Source organism: Stigmatopora argus, chromosome 6, assembly GCF_051989625.1.
Source record: "Stigmatopora argus isolate UIUO_Sarg chromosome 6, RoL_Sarg_1.0, whole genome shotgun sequence".
NCBI classification, from domain to species: domain Eukaryota; kingdom Metazoa; phylum Chordata; class Actinopteri; order Syngnathiformes; family Syngnathidae; genus Stigmatopora; species Stigmatopora argus.
The window spans coordinates 12980277-13002783 of record NC_135392.1 but is presented as its reverse complement, the minus strand read 5'-3'; the positions used below and the strand labels follow the sequence as shown (position 1 = coordinate 13002783).

Genomic DNA, 22507 nt, shown 5'->3' with positions numbered 1-22507 from the left:
TGTCCTAACCTGGACGTTTAATTCCTTTAATTTCAAATTTTGCTCACCTCCAGAGCAGACCAGCACTGCATCATTTCAAGGCGCCCCAACTTGATGCCCGCCCGCTTTGTTTCCGGCTCCTCCGTTGCCCAACACCTGCTGCAGCGAGGGGAGCGTCTTTTGCTCTCTTACATGATACTGAGAGCATCCTCCTCTTGCCTTCCCTTCCTCTTACTCAGATTCATTCCTCCCTCCCTCCCTCCCTCCCTACCGGCCCGCCTTCCAGAGCCTCCCACTGCTCTGCAATTTTTCTCCACCCTTCAAATGCATGCATCCCCTAGAATTGAGAGCTAGAAAGATCCCCCTTTCCCAAAGAGTCTCCTCAATAGATTAAAAAGCAATTGGTTGAAATAATTTAGGCTTGCATTGGTGGCAATGTGGCATCATGTTCACACACAAATAGAGGACAACGCTCATCTTGTTTTTGGGTGGGAGGAAACACAAGTTGCTGGTGCTTATTCATCGTGGCTCAATATGCTTCCCGCCTGCCTCTCTGCACCCACACAAGCTTTATCTCTTTGCCTTGTTACAAGCCAGTATCCTGCTGACGGAAATGGACCGCATAGTGACCAACAAAGACTTTGAAGCAAAAATAAGATAACACCCTAAACCGAGCTTTTTATGTGCTACAAAGGAAGAAGCATTGAACACAACACAGAATATTGCATTCAGGTTGGCCGACCGTTTTCCAAGACTCACAAAATATTGTGATTTATAATTCCACGTGAACATTTTACAGCAAATCCTCTCTATTAAAGAATGGACATTTGTTCCCTTGGGAAAATAACAGATCCTACCCTTTCTATTCTTCAGTCATCCGCAGGAAAACATGTAATATATTTCGTAAATGTCAGCTGTATTCCCCCCAAAAAACTCTCAATTTGTGATTGCCAACTTGGTTGATGCCGATCTGTACACTACCTTTTTATGTACTATTCTTTGGAGCACTGGCTCTTTTCTAATCTGTAAAGTTTATTTTTGCTCTGTGGTTTTTCCTTGTGCGGAGTTACTGGAAATAAACACAATAGACAGCCGAGCCCAATCAATAAGCTGGGCTGCAGGCATAAGTAGTAAGAAAGTCACATGGGGATGAGAGCCAAGTTTGGCGGCTGTGAGTAGCCTGATGATGCTCCCTCACCCTCTGGTGGGTATAATGTTACAGTAGCAGCTTCTTTGGAATGAATAGGCAACACCAACATTGTGGTTTTACAACTCACAGCCGCAAGGTTAAGAATCAGGGATCACTGCCAGATGCCAAAGCTGAGCGGATGTTTATTTCTGCCAATGGCAACCAAAGCGTATGTGATAATAAAATTCACATTTTTGAAGAAAAGAAAAATAAATCTGCTCGGATCGATTTTGGTCACTTTATTTGGGATTCTGATCTTTATCAAAGCCTAAAGCATATGTGTCAAAGTGGTGGCCGGGGGGCCAGATCTGGCCCGCCGCATCATTTTGTGTGGCTCGGGAAAGTAAATCATGAGTGCCGACTTTCTGTTTTAGGATCAAATTAAAATGAAGAGTATAGATGTATATTACATTTCCAGATTTTCCCCCTTTTAAATCAATAATTGTATTTTTTTAATCCATTTTTTTCTGTGTTTTTAGTTCAAAAATCATTTTGAAAAATCTAAAAATATGTTTAAAAAAAAGCTAAAATAAACATTGTTTTAGATCTATAATAAACTGAATATTCAGGGTTTTTAATCCAGTTCTTTTAATCTATTTATTAAAAAAAATCTAAATATTATATCTAAAATGGTCCAGCCCATATGAGATCTGGTCATCATGAATGTGGCCCACCAACCAAACTGGGTTTGACACCCCTGGCCTAAAGGATCCTAAACAATTGTATATTAAATACACCAGATGGACAACACTTGCTCAATTTTCATTCACGAGAAGCTCGGCCATTACGATATTTTTGCTCAATAAAAAATACATTTCAAACTAAACTTACAATAATAACTCGGACAAATATCGTTAATTCATGTTGCAATAACGGAACAGCTAATACAAAATCTGTTTCTTTTTTATCTTAGTCAAAAGGGTGATGGATTTTTTTTGGGGGGGCAGTTACTTGATTTGTGAAAAGATTAACAACCACTGCGTTAGTGTGTAAGATTTTAAAATATTCAGGTTGGATTATATTTAAGTTTTTACAAAGTACTTTTGTTCTTTTGCTAATGAAGATATGTGGTAGAGAATGAGCAGGTGCATTATAACAACATGTGCCGTGTCCACAATAAACTAATACTCCTTTTTCTTGTTTGTTTTCTCCTTGGAACAATGGTTTTAATATTAAGATGTAAAGGAGCCATTAGAGACTATCTAGTGAGGCGGAGGTTTCCCAATTAGTCGGCTCTTTAGCCTCGCTCTTTGTTGTTGAACACTGACAAGTACTTTACTGCATAAGCGGGTCATGTTCATTTCAACTCTGCTATAAAAAAGATGCATACATATATGTATGCATAGAATATATGAATATATTTCAGGAGAAGGAAAATAGTGACGCAACATAAGATGCTTTTCCAAGGAGTTACTTCATTGGCCGTCATTGACAGTGCTAGGCGCTCAATTTATTTCAATTGGGAGGTTAGGGAGGACAATCAGATAACTCACTTCTGTTTTTCTTTTAATCAATGTTGTTCCCGTGTCTTTTTGACTAATATCTTTCTTCCTGTTTCTGAGCCCCCCAAAATATTGGTCCAACTATTATTGCATTGGGGTGTGTAACTTATAACAACATTTCCACAAAAATATTGAAGAGAACCCCCCTACCCAACCCAATAAATCATAATTAGCTTAAGGAGTAATTCTCACCTATCGTGACATTATGGTCGACATGATTGTCATTTATATTTGTATGTGACAACATAGCCGTTGTAATTGTCTCACATCAGGCTCATAATGGGAGGAACACTTGCTGATGAACGTCATCCCACAGCCGGAATGACAATTAGGAAAGAAATGTCACGGTATTTAAACGGCGACCTCCTCCTCTTCCTTGCAGGAGGCGATAAAGGCGATGACAGTGCAGCATCGATGGCAATCAAGCTAATGAAGGGATTAATTGGCCAGACGCTCACAAGTGGGATGGAGACAAGCTGAGTATTCCAACTTGTACAGTTATGAATACCTAAAAAAAATTGGACCGCTGGCAGCCACCATTCGCAAAGCAATTTATCTTTAAACACAAGCAGTGGAGCAGCACATGTAAACAGAAAGCATACAGGTAGCTAAAACAATATCTAATTTTATGAACCGCTTTATTCTCACTAGGGTCACGGGGGGTGCTGGAGCCTGTCCCAGCTGACTTCGGGCCAGAGGCGGGGGACACCCTGAATGGGTGGCCACCCAATCACAGGGCACGAGGAGAAAAACAACCATTCACACTTACACTCATACCTGTGTAATATATATATATATATATATATATATACACACACACACATACGTATATATACATATATATATATATACGTATATATACACGTATATATGTATATATATATATGTATACGTATATATATATGTATATATATGTATCTATATATATATGTATATATATGTATATATATATATATATGTATGTATGTATATATATATGTATGTATATATGTATGTATATATGTATGTATATATATATATATATATGTATATATATATATATATATATGTATGTATATATATATATATATATATATATATATATATATATATATATATATATATATATATATATATATATATATATATATAAACAACTTGGCTGTTTTGAGAGCGAAATTGCAATGATTTATTCCATTTCCAATCATTTCAATAGGGAATACTATTAGAGTTACAAACTCATATCTCAAAGACCTACAATCTTTTTGTAGAAATGAACGCCAGCCAGCTAATAGACGCCAGCCCCCCCATTTGCGTCAATGAACCCCGCAGCTACGTCACACATTTTTCTTTTCAAGGGGATCCAGTCACAGAAGATAGTCAAAAACCAGCAGATTAGCAGAAAAATGAACTGCGGCACTAATCTCTCATTTGCTTGAATGAAATTATGTAAGGAAAAAAAAAGAGGAGCGAGAAAAAGACAGTTAAGAATGATATGAAGCTTTTAAATGAGCACCAACGGTGCCAAGATGTAATGACTCAGTGATTATAATCAGCAGCGCTGCACTGTGAGGAGCGAGGTATGCCCATCCCTCACAGGTTAAATATGGAGTCAACGCAACATACAAGAAACCTTTTTTACATATGAAGTCTAAGTCTAAAGAAATAACCTCCTGAGGGTGATGAAATATGACTGCGAGGAGCAAGCATCCAAGCATAACCTTGGGGAATGAACCACATACTTCATCTTGAAGAAATCGACCTTATTATTATCTGATCCAAAGTTGCAGCCTGTCACAATACAGATAGCATTTGAAATCAATAGGACTCCTCAATGTATGTCAAGATAGCATCGATAGTTTTTTTTTTGCCAAAGCCAAGCCAACGTTCAACCTCTTTTGTCCTTTAAAATCTATACACGGGGAATCGAGAGGTCTCATCAGGCTGATTTAGATAGATTGAAAATTCCAAGACAAGGACAAAGTTTTGACATGTCATCTCGTCCCGGCTCAGTTTATATATCCTTCAATGATGGGCTGCCACTGACATCAATAGATATCAATCCATTCCGACTACGAAACCACGGCCTTGCCACTACTGGATGAGCTCAAGCTCAAGTATTGTCAATATTGCAAATGTGTCATTCTCGCTACCTCGCGTTTAGGTATCGAGAGGCTGATGATGCCGGAGCGCCGGCTGGTATTATTAACTCTCCTCCATCTGCTCTTGTGACCGTGTTTAGTCACACTATCCGAGTTCCATGCTGGGAGGCTCCATTTCCAGCAGAACATCAAGTCCCTATTTACTGACTCATTTTGCATTGTCAGAGATACATTTAGCAAAACCCTCCATACTTATTTTAGTGGACATGTCTATCATACGAGAATGCACGAAAACATTCCACGGCACCACGCATGAAAATAAATAGGAAGAGTTGGTCAGTTTGGTTTAAATCCATCCATTTCTCATTTGCTTGTACATTTTAACTGAATAGATTGGACATCCGTTGGCATCAATGGTAGCGAATGAGTGGTGTCAAAAATTTTGAAAGTTAATATGGTGCATACAAATTGAAGACAATTGATTTACAATGTAATTTTTCCTTATTTATAAAATAGGAATCACTTCATTAGCATATATCAGAAATTGTCCACAACTACCACATCTGCATTATATTTTATATTGATCATGGAAACTCCATTAGGTAGTTCGTACTATGCCATGGACTTACCAGAAGAAGGTTCTTGTCCTGTAGGCACTCTTCTCCAATCTGCAATAGCAATAGAACACGACTCTAATCAATATTTTTGTCGAAAAATAACCGTCACATCAACTTCAACTCATCTTTAAATTCATATTTCCAGCAGAGATTACCGGTAATTGGCCTCTAAAAATGACGTTTCACAGTCCTCCCTCCAGAGAACCACGTGGTCATGATCTGCATCGCCTTCTTCCACGGATTCCCACCCTGCTTATCTTCCCTGTTGCGTGCCTGCCTGCAAGCCAGATGCTAACTATCCTAGCTGGAATTGGTTCAAGGATGGGAAAGGACGACTGCCAAGTCTGGGCGTGGGAGTGTGAAAGTGACTGGAGGTAAAGATGAAAGTTGGGGGTCACGCTGTATGCATTAAGTTAAAGTAGGACAATTGAACTGATATAGGTACTGCACTTAGCGTAGGTTAATTATGAGTCAGTATTCCCCTGATATGTACTTTGGTTAGCGTTTCAATTCACTTGTTGCCTTAATTTATGACTAAATGTAATATTGCTGCAGTTCAATTAAAAAAATGAGTCCAGTTCCTTTTGTTCCAAGTAAAAAAAAATACTAGGGATAAAAAAACTACAATCTACAACAGACACAGGAATGAAGCTAAACATGATATCAGTGTCACTGAACCAAGAAAGATTGAAAGAAAACAGAGTACTGATAACAAACAAACTGATGACACACAGAGGAACACCTGGACCAGATGCTTGGAAGAAGCTGATTGGTCAACATAAGGGAAGGGGAGGAGATTTAAAAATGGAAACCTAAGTAGGCAAAACAAATTCCAAAGCAAAACAGACCAAGACATATTTAAATGGACATTTAATATGATAAAGGCATTTCATAAATGCAGAATTGCCACTCATTAAATGAATAAACCTTGTTGTAGTCATGTTTGTGTTCTTTTTTTTCAACACCATTGTGCTTATTTTTTGACTCTCTTTTCACTCTCTTACCCTGTTTCATCTGACTGCATTTCCCGATAAATATCCATCAAAGTACAATTAACCGCAGGAGTACCCGTAGAAAAAACACACACAAAAAACCTGTTCAGGCATAAGGAGGGAAAGTACACAGCTGACCAAGCAGTCAAACAGGATGGTTTGGAAGGCGGGATCGGGGGGTATTTGAAGAAACAAAGCCTTGTTGTCACTACACACAGTACAAGGCATTTAATCTTCTTGAAACACATTTTGTTTTGGAGCTTTTTAATCCAATATCACCTCTCTGCCATGGGAGGTGCCAGCTGCTGGCTTGGATGCTTGCATCAAGTGAACAATCACATGGCAGCGGTCCAATCATGCAGCACTTGCACACTCTCCCTAGACCAGGCATGTCCAAAGTCCGGCCCGCGGGCCAATTGCGGCCCGTGGACAAATTTTTACCGGCCCGCGGCCTCTATCATGAATGTTTTTTTTTTTTTTTTTTTTCATCATGAAATCAATAATATGCGGCCCGCCAGCACTGTTGACCACAGTATAAAATACATGTGTACAAAAAGCTATTTTTCATATTTTTCATTTCACCAGAAGATGGCAGTAGCCCTGTGGCCGCACTCTGGCCGCCGTGACCCTTGACCTTGCGTGATCGTTTCAGCCCAGCACATTTCTAACATGGCGTCTGTAAACAAAAAAAGGAAAGTTGACCGCGAGGGCCGCCGCTTCCAGGACAAGTGGAAATTTGAGTATTTTTTCACTGAAATACGAAACAACTGTGTCTGCCTAATTTGCCAAGTGACTGGCTGTTTTCAAGGAATTCAACATCAAGAGGCACTACCAGACGAAACATGCTAGCTACGACAAGCTAACTGGGAACAAACGCGGTGAAAAAGTGAAGCAACTGGAAGCTGTTTTAACGGCACAGCAAAGCTTTTTCACAAGAGTCCGTGAGTCAAATGAAAATGCCACAAAGGCAAGCTACGACGTGGCAACGCTGATTGCAAAGCACTGCAAACCTTTCACTGAGGGTGAATTTATTAAAGACTGTGTAATGAAAATGGTTGAGAAAATTTGTCCCGCGAAGAAGCAAGAGTTTGCCAATATTTGCCTGGCTCGTAATACTGTGGTACGGAGAATTGAAGACGTTTCATTAGATATTAAGAGACAGTTAGAGGCAAAAGGAACTGAGTTTGACTTTTTCTCGTTAGCGTGCGATGAAAGCACGGATGCGTCCGACACCGCTCAGTTACTGATCTTTTTAAGAGGAGTGGACAATGACATGAACGTGAGTGAAGAGCTTCTGGACCTCCAGAGTCTGAAGGGCCAAACAAGAGGAACGGATTTATTTGTTTCTGTTTGTTCCACCGTAAAAAAAACATAACGGTCAAATTTCCATGGTTAGTTACTACTACTACATTCAAAGAATGTCAGGCTAAATAGTCGGCCCCCACACATTTTCACCTTACCAAATCTGGCCCTCTTTGCAAAAAGTTTGGACACCCCTGCCCTAGACAGTAGACACTGTGGTATAAAAATCACATATTTTCAGTTTAATAACTGTAATAAACTGATTCGACCACAGTCGCTGCACTACAGCCCACACCATGTCTTTGTATCTTTGACTCGTGGACCTGTTTTTTTTGACACCCTCACCTCATTGGGTTTTTTTTGTACTTGTAATGTGCAAGATTTTTTTCAAAAGTTCAGATAACGATCATTTATAAAGAGCGTGTGAAGTTGTGAGCTGCTAAATGACATTTCTGTGTTGCTGTTGGTGGTCCTTGTGTTTTGCGTTGACAGTGAAAATATTAGCCGTCCAATCGGTGATCACCCCGTTGATGGCCAAGTGTTTTGGTGCTTAAAGCTTTTATCGTGTAATGCTGAGATATAATCAAGAGATCATCACCTAGCTGGCGTGCGCTGTACAATTAGGGAAGAAATCATCTCTAGATGGGCAATTAGTAGGTCTGGAATGGTCAAAGTAATCAGCAAGAACATGAAACTCAGTGATGATTCAAAAAGTTTCAGGTTAAATATCTGATTAATAATTTGCTAGTTGATTTTAAATGAGTGTTTTTTAGGATTCCGGGCAACATTAAACAAACGACTCCACAGAAATGAAGTGCCGCTGCAGGGTAGTAAATGTTCTGATATCACATTTTGTTCCATCAGGTTCATTAAGATGAATTATTAGTACCAATACGTACGCATGAGAATGTGAATTAGGTGGGATTTCCTTTATTAGTCGCTAGAGGGGGGCATTTAATCTCATGATTGACTGGATTGAAGATCACAGAACATTCTAGGTTGTCCATCAGTCATGCTGTTGAATGTAAAGGCCGAGTTAGGCGTTAACTCGTTGTGATTATATCTTTATATCTTTAATTCCGTGGTTTGTCACGGTCATAACAAAAGTCATTTGCCAATATCCCCTTTGAGTACAAATGGTTTGAAAATGTCAGTTTATTGTTATTAAACTACTACTGCTAAACCACTCATATGAATGTATGGCAGAATCAATGACCTTGTGGATTCACTATATGGGAAACTAGTCATGAAAGCTAAAGCTAAGCTAACTACCATGCCAATAGATCATTTAATGCAGTTTTTTTCAAGATAGCAAAGCACAACAGGTTACAGAATATGAAAGCTGAGCAAAAAAAAAAATTCCATCTTACCCTCCATAAGCCCCAAGCGTAAAGCTTCTCCTCCTCTGAGACATCGTGTGACGAAGCTTCTCGTTCCGACCTTTATCTTTCTAGGCCTCCTTTTGTTTCTTCCCTTTCTTGTTGTCACCCTCATTGGTTTCATGTGTGTGTGCGTGTGTGTGTTCTCTGTTGTGATTTAAGTATACCTCACCCCTCCTACTGACTTCCCCACCATCCATTGCCTGCCGTTATGATTCTATGGTTGCGTGAACGTAGAGGTCATACCGCAAAGGTCAATGAAAGAAATGAATGTCGCTCATCATTGCCGTTACCTCATTCACTACTTTAGGCATGCTGGTTTCAACATGTTTTCAAACCAACAAAATTCAACATGTAGACTAGCTTTTGTGAAGCTTTGGTGTACATATAATAATACAAAAAATCTGTTCCTTTTAATATATTGTTTATAAGATACATTTTTTGCCTGTAACACTACAATTTTTGTGTATTGAAAGTACTCAAATATCTCATCAAACTTGATTGATTGCAGCAGCCCAGCCATCAATACCCAGAGGTAGTAAATACTAACTATTAAATATGGACGCCGCATAGTGAGGTCACAGGCAGAGTCACGTCAAAGTGAAGCCAGCATAAATTAAGAATATTATTACTTTGTATCAGCATGCAGTAAGCAATGTAATTACTTGAAACTTGACATAAATTCTCACAAATTGGAATCGCTAGGATGCTGGAGGTAGAAAAACATGTATTGACCAAGTTTTTTTCAGTGGTAATGGGGAAGACACATAGCAACATAAACATTTGAGCTCATGAATCAGTTTGTTTTCTTACTGTTAGCTCTCCTGTGTTCTTGTTAGTTTAACAACATTCCAACCTCTGCCACTAACTGCCACTAAACCTGTAATCATCCCCTCTGGTTCATTGATTTTGCTCTGTTCCATTTTGCATCATCGGTGATGCCCCTGGAAACCCCCAGCTTCCATTTTTTGGGGGGGTTATTTTATTGAGTGTAACTGGACTTGGGCTAGATGGGGGTCATAAATCAAATCAAAAGCTTGAGAGGACAAGATTCGGGAATGTGTCTCCAAATCACTAAGGTCCTCCTATTCCCTTACGGATTGAGCTGGACATTGATTAAGTGCGACTGGATCATTTATCTTTTACTTTGGAATCATCGAGTAACTCCCCGCGTGAAAATTCGACCTCGTGCAACGTGATCTACAAGGATTTTGTTCACAATGCAGTAAGCTTCTTTTTATAAATGTTGAAAGGTTTTTTAGGACTTATTCTGCGATCGACATGACTGGACATGAAATCCATTTGAACTGAAAGTCTACTCTAGAAGCCATTATTCACTCAAACTAGATCCTCCATTATTACTTCCAGCTCTCCTGTGAAATGTAGTATTTTTCGGGGGGATACACAATTCGGGAATTTCCTTCTTATACATTTTCTCACCAATTTTGTCATTATATTGGTGAATTGATAGAACCATCTCAGGACTTAGCAAAAATGTTATTTTTCAAAGAGAAGAGTTTTAACATTCAATTAATCAATGAGACTCCTTCTAGATTAAATTCTTGCTCGAGTAGTTAAAAACAACAACAATTCTATTGACCTCAGATATAGATATCATGTTTTTATAATGGGAAGTGACCCATAAATGCCCTGTACTCAACATGAAGTGACCTGTCGGAGTTAACTCAACAATGCAAAGTATTTTGACATAATGTGTGCATAAATGGCAATTTTGTGAAGGCCGTTGAGTTATTTGGGGAAGAATTTAGAGTTCAATAAATAAATCATTATAATTAATTAAACTTGAGTGTCAAAATACTGCTAAGGTGGCCATGTAGATACGAATAATTAAGACCCCAAAAATATATAATTCAACCAAGTCCGACTTATATACAATAAATACAGTATTTAATCCATTTGCTGCAATGGATGACTGCATATGGCAATGAAAACAGATAAGAATAAACATCTGTGTATGTATGTAGGTATATTTATATATATGTAGGTATATGTATATTTATATATATGTATGTATATGTATATATATATATATGTAGGTATATGTATATTTATATATGTATATTTATGTGTATGTATATATATATATATATATATATATATATATATATATATATATATTTTCAGCAACACGCTTATTTATTTATTCATATATGTATTTATTTATATCTTCATTTATGTATTTATTAACTTATTTATTACCTATCTATTTCTGTCTAAAATGTATTTTCCTGTATCTGCATTCTCACCCTCTAGCTACTGTGACAATGATATTTCCCGAATACGAGATGAATAAAGTTATCCGATCCAATCCAATCCATTCTTAACACCAATATTTAACACATTCATATTTTTCAGGTCAGTAAGGCTTGAGGTAACGTGACCTGATCGAAAAATAAGCCGACCTCTCGAAATGTCCTCAGGAAGAGTAAAAATGTCAAGGGTATGTTTTTTTTTCTCTCATAGAAGGGGCATTGCCCTCCAACAACACTGTGACCTATAAAGTAGTAAACCTAACAACATAATAGACTCCATCAGGTCGAGTTGCGTTTAACCTCTCTTTTAATACCATGAGGTTTCAATCATTTAAAATTAATAACCGTGCTTTTCCAAGGAAGTTTAATGCGACTAAAAGAAGAAGCCAAGGACCCAAATCCTCTCACTGTCACTCATCCCACCCTCTGGCACTCTTCCGATAATGACACCAAAATGTCACATTGCTTGTATTACAATGACTTCATCTTTTGTTGATGTCGCAAGTGCACCTTTCTCCGCGTCGCCTTAAGAAAAGTGAAATTTTGGAGATTTAGTGTGAAAGGGCAGTCGCGGTGTAATTAGTCTTCGTCTGCAGGGTTAAAGTGCTCCTCAGCCTTAACTTTGGAGCGCAATGGAGGGATGTGACGGGAGATGGAGGGGTGTGCTAATGAGAGTCTGAGTGCTGTGAAATGAGGTTCACTAACCCCCTCGAAGCAGTGCCACATCACCACGTTGGACTTTATACTAACAAGACGCATCCAGAGCAAGGCAGGCTCGGGAGACGCAAGCTGTACACCACATAACTAGTTGGAATTGATTTAAGTAACTCAAAGCACAATTTGTGCCGAGTCGACAAGAGAAGATCGTTTGATTATATCACCCCGTATTGAACAATCTGGTATTTCGCAGAGCCATGAATAGGTTGGGGAGCTGATAAATTGTAAATCTGAAGTTGAGAAAAGGAACTTTCAGATCTAATAAGACAACTGGAAGTTTTGCAGGACAGTAGTTGAAGGTCAGGTCACCAAATAGTGCAATAAGAGACGCTGTAGTATAGTCAAGAACATCAAGTTTGCTGTGAATACAGGATTCTTGCCTCCATGTAGACGACAAGATACATTCAAAATGGTATACTTGGATTTATGTATACAGATCAAATGAGTCATTATCATCATATAGCAAGGCATTCCACTAAAAGTAGAAAGTTTTTGTTCAGTGTACTGAATGTACTCAAAGCAATGTTTGTGTTTCATTAAAAGGATATTATCAAAAGAGAAAAAGAAACGTCCACCTCAGAAAGTTTCACTTCAAGAATTACATTCTAACGTTGTGATTCAGTGTTTATTTGTGAGTTGGCATGTCTTTAAAAACAACAACATTAAGTTTGTCAATTTACCATAAATGATAAAAATAAGGGTCATACTGTAAGACTTACAGTATGACCCTTATTTACAGTGTAAGTCATTTTTTTTTAATAAAGGATGCTTGCAAATGATTGTTGAAAGTCAATCTCGATTTATTTGGCCAATATTTATGAATATGATCTTGTTTGCTAACTCGGAAGATTTTAAATTGGATTTCAAAAATATTTGCAGTTGTGAAAAGCCTAAATAAAAACCCAGCCCAGTATGTCATCTTTCAATTTTTCAACCCAAATGCCTGAAAGCTCACATATCAGACTCTGATGATGAAAATACTCGGCGTGGCCGAGTCAACCAGAAGCCGAAGGCACCTGCAACATTGCAGCATATTTACATGATGCACTACGCCTCCAGAGTTACCGGAGGAACGTGTTAATCTTCAATCGCTGCGACAGGAGCTTCATCTGAAGTGTCTTTAAGGCTCAGCGAGAGCCAATGGCGTACTCTCACGCTTCCTCCCCACAGGGAAACGGCCAGACGAGGATCGTTAAATATTTAAGATGCATACGCATGGGCCCAAGCGCCGGCAAGTTTGCAAGGACAACATACCGGCGGCCGGCATTGTTTGCGTCGCCATCATTGTCACACTTTCTGCAGAGTTTATTTGAATTTATTCGCCGCGCTTCAAAATCCGCCCGTGATCTTTCAATATGATCTCCTTTACAAAGCGATTTGAAAGGCGTCATCTGCGGCAGGAAATTAAATTTAAAGTTGTGACTTTCATCAGTTGCGATTTAAATACGCTAACACAATAACACTGCAGGGCTTTATTGATGAGCTTGCATAATTGTCTACGACAGCCTTGATAGCAGACGGTATACCCTGGTTTTAATGATGGTAATCTACAACCTCTAGCTACAAAATTAGGCACACTCACTGAAAAACGGAGCATCGGTATCACTGCACTATATTCATCTGAGAATACGATTAATCTAAAACAAAACTCAATAAAGGTATAAATATAGATTTTGGCTCAAAATTCAATGATGTCATCCCCCTGGACAAGTCCCACTTGTAATATGCCCTGTATAGAAAAGTCTGACAAAGCATGCCCTTGAGAGCAGAGCTTCCTTGGCAATAAAGGCTCATTACAGTGATGAGAGACAAACTAATGGAGATGCTTCTAGGAATTACAAGCCAGGACAGAGTTTGATCATCCCACACTGCCGATTGACATCCACTAAGCCAGAGAGTGGAGCAGACAGACGGTGTCCACGGTGCGGGGGTGAGACCAGATGACCGGCATAAAGACTGTATCTCCTGATTAATGTTCATGACTCTCATCTTGAGAGGACATTGATGCTCACAGAGGAAAGACCAGTTAGATTGCACTGCATTGTATCTTTCATTCAACTCATATGTTGCCAATGACAGTGTCGAATGGTTTCAATTTTGATCGGGAATAGTTCACTGCAGCAAGAATATTTAGCAGTAATCTTGTCACGGTGCAAAATGGCAGTTTGGACTAAACAAGCAGCCTCCCTTCTTGCCTGGAAGTGAATATATTATATTTTTAAAATACAAAAGTAAACAAAAAAATAGAGAAAACACTACGAAAATAAAGTACAAGTCACTCTTCTTTTCTTACCTCTGTGAACTTCAATTTCATTACTACAAAATGTAATCACCTCTTCTTTTAATATTGCAAACACATCCAGTAAGTTTTATTATGATGCTTCCATTCGTGCTTGACCTTTTTTTAACATAGAGACAAACAGACATGCGATCGAATACTAAATCCAGTGTGCTTTATATATGGAAAAAAAAAAAAGTGTCATTCATTGAGGGTGCGCCTTATAATGCGGTGCGCCTTATAGTCGTGAAAATACGGTAACTTTCACTTCTGTTTCACCTGCCGGTGGATGTAATGATGAACAATTATTCCTAAAGTTAGGAAACCGGCCACAACATACCCCAAAAATATCAAGCGTGAACTCTTCCACTAACCCCACAAAAACTGACCCGGCGCCCCCTGGAGGTGTGGATGAAATGAATAATACTTTTATCATTATCATTTGCAAAGAAAGAGTTAAAACATTAAAACGACCAATTAGGCTTAAAACTCTCCTCAATGGTGCATTAAAAAAGAACAAAAAACAAGGGTGACAATGAATATAATTGTATCCAGCATGGCTATTATTTTGTTCTATGTGTTTTCACGTGGCTCATTTCGATTTGTGAGCTGCACCAACCCAGAGGAATGAAAGCAACATAAGGAGAGCTTCGTGATTGGGCCCTGGGAGCAATGCAGTCAGGACATAGAGGAAAGGAGACGGAGAGGAGGGAATCACCGAAAAACAAATTTAGAAAAAAAATCATCAGGGCACACACATCCTCCTGGGGGGAAGACAATCCGGAGCAAAGCCCATTAGGAGGAATAAAGGAGAGTCGTAGCAATGGGGATGGAGACGGCTTATTATTTCATGGAAGCGCCACTGAGTTGAAGACTAGAGGGGGAAGAGGAAAAGCCCTCGAGGCCACATTGGGGGATAAATGACTCTTCAGACAGACTTGCTTTCATAAACACTTTTGAGAGCGATGCCAAGATATCTAAAGAACCTCAAGGCTCTAGAGTCTAGACCACCTGAAGCTCTGCTACGTGTGGACAAACCCTATGCTCACAAACAGGAAACGAAAAGGTAACACTCACCGCATGAGTCAAAGATAATACTAAAAATTCCATTAATTCTATGCCCTACGTGGGTGGGACAACCTTTTCTCTGGCTGTTATGAAAGCGCAATATGAATAAAGGTGAGTTGATTTGAACTGGTTGCGCATTTACGAAAATAAGCATTCACACGCACGCATTACGAATCTACCACACTTTTCCTGTCTGTATTCTCATCCTCTTGCTACTGTGACAATGAAATGTACCAAATAGGAATGAATAAAGTTATCTAATCTAATCTAATGAGCTATGGAAGCTTGCTCCCGGAGTTATTTTGTTCTATGTAAGCACTTATGTACATTTGTGCCAGTTGAATGCAACATTCAGTTCTCCATAAAAAGAATTTAATGATGATAATTTTCCACAGACCTCTAATCTGGAGGACAACTGGCAGTTATACATAAAAGCTGGATTTGAATCATCAACCTAAGGATTTCTGTGTAGCTTCTACATTCCTCCACTCTACCAACTGAGCTATCAAAATGTTTGATGCTGGGTAATTGCTTTTAGTACAGTTCTTAAATCATTGTCATTCATACTCGGTTTATAACAGCAACCTAAGGATTTCTATAACGTTTCTGGAGTCCTAGGATCTACTAAATAAGATACCAAAGGGTGCAAAGGAATTTTAATAATAATAATCGGACATAGGCTTTGTCATCATCACTGACTCGACAAAAAGCCTAATTGACGAAATTGGTAGTGCTTCTCCATAAGGTGCGTTTTCCCGGCAAAAGACCCAAATAAGTGATAATTTCGGGAAAAAAAAAACAATAACTTGATCAACAAAAACAGATTGGTTAATTCCACAAATGTTCATTGGTTTTAAGTGTGCCGTAGAAATAGGTGACGTAGTATGCAGAAAAATTGCCAATTTTTCACTCTGAATGAATAGAATGCAAGGATTAAGCTCTCCTGGACCACCATGAAGCCCACTTGAGTCAACAAGGTCCACTGGGAAACACACATGCTTCAAAGTCAGCAGGCTGATGAGATGGTAGCAAATGTGGGTCATTCGCATCTGATAAACTGCCATCTAAGTCAAGAGAGAGAGAGCCGGATGAACCTACTGTCTGTTTTTTTTTTTTGAATGATGGATTGTGTAAACAAGCTCTTGTCCGGGGAAAAAAATGAAAGGGTAAGCCTGACATTTAATCTAAATTAGTAGCTAGACAATCTTGTTTCACAGGATGAGAGGTGTGGTTGCATCATTTATTTATTTGGCCACCCAATCCTCCATTAGTTTATCATGGTTTATTTGGCATATATTTCATTTTGTCACCATCATTAGTGATTTTGTAATAAAAGCAAAAGTCACATCCTGGACATGAATGTACTTTAAACAAGAGCAACTAAATTTGGAGTCAAATTTGAACAATATTAGTCAAAAATAGAAAGGCGATAAAGGTAAGAAACACAAATTTCATGTTGCAAAAAAGCTAAATTAATAAGAGATAAAAGTTGCATTGTAAATGTTTTCAACTTTTGCTATAAATGTTATGAAATCACAGTGGTAAAATGAGGTGAACGTTGTAAATCGTAAAATTGGAGCGTTTTGAAAATAAAAAAAAGAATTCTAAACCTTTGAATGCGACAAAGGCGAAAATGGTTATTCCGCTGAATTGTACAATTTGTGTTACACTTAGGAGCTAGAACTTTGCAAAATCATTATTCTTCCGTCTTCTAATGTCACGTACTGTATTCCTTTCACATCTCTGGCGAGACCATTTATATATTTTTTCACACTGAGAAAAAACTGCCGCCTGGCTTTTCTTTCGTCCGATACGAGACATCCCGCGTTCAGCTCAGCGTGAATGTCGGGGTAATCTCCAGAAAAGTGCACATACGCTACCAAGAAAATAGCACTTTGGTGAAAAAACAACAACATCACGACTGATGATAAAGACAGCATGCTGAGCTCACTGTTGGAGTGTCCTACGTCCTGAATTGCAGATTAAAAACAAGAAGAAAAAAACACTCCACAGAATCCTTGAGTCAAAAGTTGACACTGTCCAGCTATCCTAAAATAAAAACTACAAACCCAAGATATATATGTATATATATATATATATATATATATATATATATATATACATATATATACATATATATACATATATATACACATACACATATATACACACATGCACATATACATATACATACACATACATATATATATACATATACATACACATACATATATATATACATATACATACACATACATATATATATACATATACATACACATACATGTATATATATACAAATACATATGTATATATATACAAATACATATGTATATATATACAAATACATATGTATATATATACAAATACATATGTATATATATACAAATACATATGCATACACATGTATACATATGCATACACATGTATACATATGCATACACATGTATACATATGCATACACATGTATACATATGCATACACATGTATACATATGCATACACATGTATACATATGCATACACATGTATACATATGCATACACATGTATACATATGCATACACATGTATACATATGCATACACATGTATACATATGCATACACATGTATACATATGCATACACATGTATACATATGCATACACATGTATACATATGCATACACATGTATACATATGCATACACATGTATACATATGCATACACATGTATACATATGCATACACATGTATACATATGCATACACATGTATACATATGCATACACATGTATACATATGCATACACATGTATACATATGCATACACATGTATACATATGCATACACATGTATACATATGCATACACATGTATACATATGCATACACATGTATACATATGCATACACATGTATACATATGCATACACATGTATACATATGCATACACATGTATACATATGCATACACATGTATACATATGCATACACATGTATACATATGCATACACATGTATACATATGCATACACATGTATACATATGCATACACATGTATACATATGCATACACATGTATACATATGCATACACATGTATACATATGCATACACATGTATACATATGCATACACATGTATACATATGCATACACATGTATACATATGCATACACATGTATACATATGCATACACATGTATACATATGCATACACATGTATACATATGCATACACATGTATACATATGCATACACATGTATACATATGCATACACATGTATACATATGCATACACATGTATACATATGCATACACATGTATACATATGCATACACATGTATACATATGCATACACATGTATACATATGCATACACATGTATACATATGCATACACATGTATACATATGCATACACATGTATACATATGCATACACATGTATACATATGCATACACACGTATACATATATATCTCCTATCCCAAACAATCACAGAGCACAACGGGAAGAACCAACCAACAACTGTTCATGCTCAAAAATTTGGACACCCTTGACTTAACCATTTGAAGAAACAAGGCAGTTTTGAAACAAAATTAAGATATTCAAATACACAGTTCTTGATAACATCAAAAACAATTCAAAGGCTTCACTTAAATTAAATCGTGAATAAAACTAAAGAAGAAAGGAATGTGACATTTTGCATTGATAATAATTCTCTCCATTTTATGTTGACATTGGCAAGAAGCAGGGGGCTCATGACTGTGCAAAGAGCATCTCTGCATTACGCCTTTAGGATCACATTTCTCGTACTCTGACATTGTCTCACACACACATCCACGCGATGATAAGTCCCCGACTCAATGTTAACGCGATAACAGCGACATCTCTCTCAGGAATCGTCAAAGATGACATCCAAGCAGGAATCAGAAACTCCAGAAATAAAATCTTATCTCCATAAACTGCCTTTGAGTCTGAAGGAAGCAAGAGTTGGGAAGGTCTCCAATGTAATTTCCTGCTGCTACTCTTTAAAAAAAAGTGTGCTTAATAATGCATCCAGGCACTCCATTAAGGCATTTTATTCACAAATTGACAAAGTAGCTGTGGTTGCTTGATGATTTGTTTTGTCTTTAAGTACAGGAATCAAAATCTTCAGTGGAAATAATTGTTTAGCATTTTTGAAAAAATAACACAACTTCAGAGAAAGTCAGTTCATTTGGTGAACTAGTAACCATTTTTAGTTTATGTAACGTGGGTACATGATTGTGTATGCTAGAAGTTTAGATACTGTACGATCCTCCACCATATTGCAACAACGAGACTCAAGTCCATTTTTAGGTAGCTGGCATGAATTATTACCAAATATAATCAATTTTCTATCATTATTGGCCATTGACATTTGATTCATTTTGACAGCCATCACTGCCGAAATTCCAAGTTCAAATTGAACGGATGTCTATCGCCAGCAGTAAAGCTGAAACATGATCCTTCAGCGTCAAGCCCTCTCAGTACAAAAAAAATATTGCCATTGAGTGAGTCCTTCAACCTCGGAAGGTGACCGCTTACATAAAAATTAATCAATCGGATTAAATTCCATCCAGCGCGCACAATGAAAATTCCCTACGACCACAAAATTCCAAAAGGGCGGGGCTTGCAAGGTGACCGACTGGAACCTTTGGCAATGTCACGATGTCATCAGTTAAACTGAACGGAATAAATCGTAAATCTTGTTGTTATCATATTGACTTTTTCAGGAGGACCCGATTGGCTGTCAAAAATTCATCTTTCCTCCTTGGAAGAATTATTCAGTGAATTTTATCTTCGGATATAATGGGAACCTGTGACATGCCTAGCGAGGACTGAAACAGGTGGCAGGAGAATAAAAGCTTCCACTTGAGCTACGCTGTTTACTTATTCAAGTGGATAGCGATTAATTGGGGTTGTGGAAGTCTATTAGAGCACAGTGGAACGCAGAAATTGACTGAGATATTCTGCGATACAGTGGCATACCTGTCAACCTCTGCCGATAACTGCCCTTATACCGTACGGTGTTTGTAAGGTTTTTGGGGGGTTTGTAAGGGGAATCATAATCATTTATAAGGGCAGTTATCGGCAGAGGTTGACAGGTATGCGAGTGGCTTATAGAATGCATATTTTCATAATGTCAGAGCCTAAGAGGCCTTGTTCTATATTATATTTTGTTAAATGTGGAATGAAGCACCAAGTTATCAAAATAGTTGTCAAATATCTTGATTAGTTGTCAACTAGCCTATTGATCATGGCAGCCATATTTAGTAGGCACAATAATAACACAAAATATAAAAATAATAAACCCACAGATATCAGCGGCCCGGTTGGGAGTGGTTAGCGCCTTGGCATCACAGTTCTGGGTTCGAGGGTTTGATCCAAGGATGATCCTGACTGTGTGGGGTTTGCATGTTCTTCCCAGGCTCGTGTGGGTTTTCTTCGGGTACTCTGGTTTCAACCCACGTCTCAAAAACATGCACGTTAGGCTGGTATAACACTAAATTGTCCCTAGTGTGAGCGTGAATGTTTGTCGTTTGTCTACTTGTAGCCTGCGATTGACCGGCCCCCGATTCAGGGTGTCCCCCACCTGGTACCCATAGTTAGCTGGGATAGGCTCCACCAACCCCCGTGACTCTTGTGAGGATAAGCGGTTCGGAAAATGAAGGAATAAATCAACAAATATTTCATAATGATACGGTCGGAAGCTATTTAAAGAGTCACATTTAATACTAGAAGGAAAACTGAAAGTCATCCACTCAATATCATTCAAAGCACTGAATCTATCTTTGTCGAGGTTATTTCAGCAGCAAAACAAATTTTTGGGGGGTAAAAAGCAGCTGCTTAGTATTAATCCCAGCACACCGCGGTTTGCTGTAGCTATCTCAAACACCACAGGAAGTGACCCCTGCCTAGTTATAAAAGAGAAAAGTGCAAATATATAAACAGCAACACAACAGCATATGGTTTTGCTTGCCTTTTTCACTTGAGGCAAGTGATGCGATAAGTATTAAAAATCACAAAAAAAAACTACAACAACAAAAAAAAAAACACTAAGTTTGTTTTAAACACTCCAAGTTAAGTAAACACACATAAATGGAATGAATTCAAAACGATATTTTTTATCATACATCTGTAAGCAGTAATTATTTTTGTTGGTTAAAATACGATGGAAATTCACAGAGGAGTTCAGGGTGCAAAAAAATGTGGATTTTAACGGGGTGAGCACGCGTTGTGACTATCAATTATTGCTCAAGTGGAGCCATTAAAATGAACGCCTATTGTGTTGATTAATGGGAACATCGACAAGCATCAGTCTGAAGCTTTTATGCTTCCATTTAGAACCGGCCTTGCACCTTTTGTCCCTCTTCAACAGTGGAACAGCGTACAAAAAGGACAAAACATATCTATCTGGAAACTCCAAACTACTACTATCAGGATGAAAAATATCTCGTAGCACCTTCAACACGAATCAGAGTCTTTGACATCAGTTAAAGTCGTAAGGAATCCACATGCCTTCCTAATGTGGGTGGGGTTTGGGAAAAATAATGGCTGAAGAGCCTTTATAGTTTAAAAAGTAAATGCAAAATGTGTCTGACTAATTCTTTTCTGTGCAGAAAAATGAAAAGGACATAGCTATTAATTTTGTGTCATCCGTCAACACGTTTTGTTTGCACGATGCCTATCGAGAGTATGGAACATTATTATTCAGCAAACAGCTCATCCGAAATCTGTCCATATAATTTTGATTCAAGGCCAGATTTGTTCCTGCCGGGGAATGAAAAATGTCGTCCCTCTTTGATGAGAGTGTCGCGCTTCCAATTACACCTTTGAAAATGGTCGCAGGATTGCCTCAATCTCTGCTTTCGGTGCAGGTGGAAATGGAACTTCGCCGCTAAGAGGGAAAGCGGCGTTACAGAGGCGACAGGTTTGCAGGATTCGTGAGTACCAGAGTGCATGACGGCTGTCACCGGGGGGGGGGTCGGGTGGTATGGGGCAATCTTGAACTCCCCCCACACCCGCCACTGCCCAAACTCCAGAGTACTCTACTCTTCTATGAATTCCTAGGTAGCTTGACAAATTGGTGTCTCGGTGACAAGCTGCTGCTCACTCGATTAAAAATGAAGAGGTTGCAACCTTAC

At 38.2% G+C, this 22507-nt stretch overlaps 1 protein-coding gene across 13 annotated transcripts in view; it reads right to left on the bottom strand.

Moving 5' to 3' along the window:
- rap1gapb (RAP1 GTPase activating protein b) overlaps positions 1-22507 on the bottom strand; it is a 69020-nt gene that overhangs the window by 32920 nt on the left and 13593 nt on the right. For 3 of the 13 annotated variants that reach the window (XM_077604099.1, XM_077604105.1, XM_077604112.1), the window contains one exon: positions 5381-5419. The exons of 3 other annotated variants lie outside the window; for them this stretch is intronic. Coding sequence is in view for 2 of the 10 variants with exons in the window: in XM_077604097.1 (XP_077460223.1) it covers positions 5381-5419; positions 9033-9076 (83 nt within the window). In the remaining 8 variants the exon portion in view is untranslated. Of the gene's footprint in view, positions 1-9; positions 198-5380; positions 5420-5523; positions 6021-9032; positions 9155-22507 lie in introns of those variants that run through there. 7 more of the 13 variants (XM_077604097.1, XM_077604098.1, XM_077604100.1 and 4 more) reach the window with 5 other exon arrangements.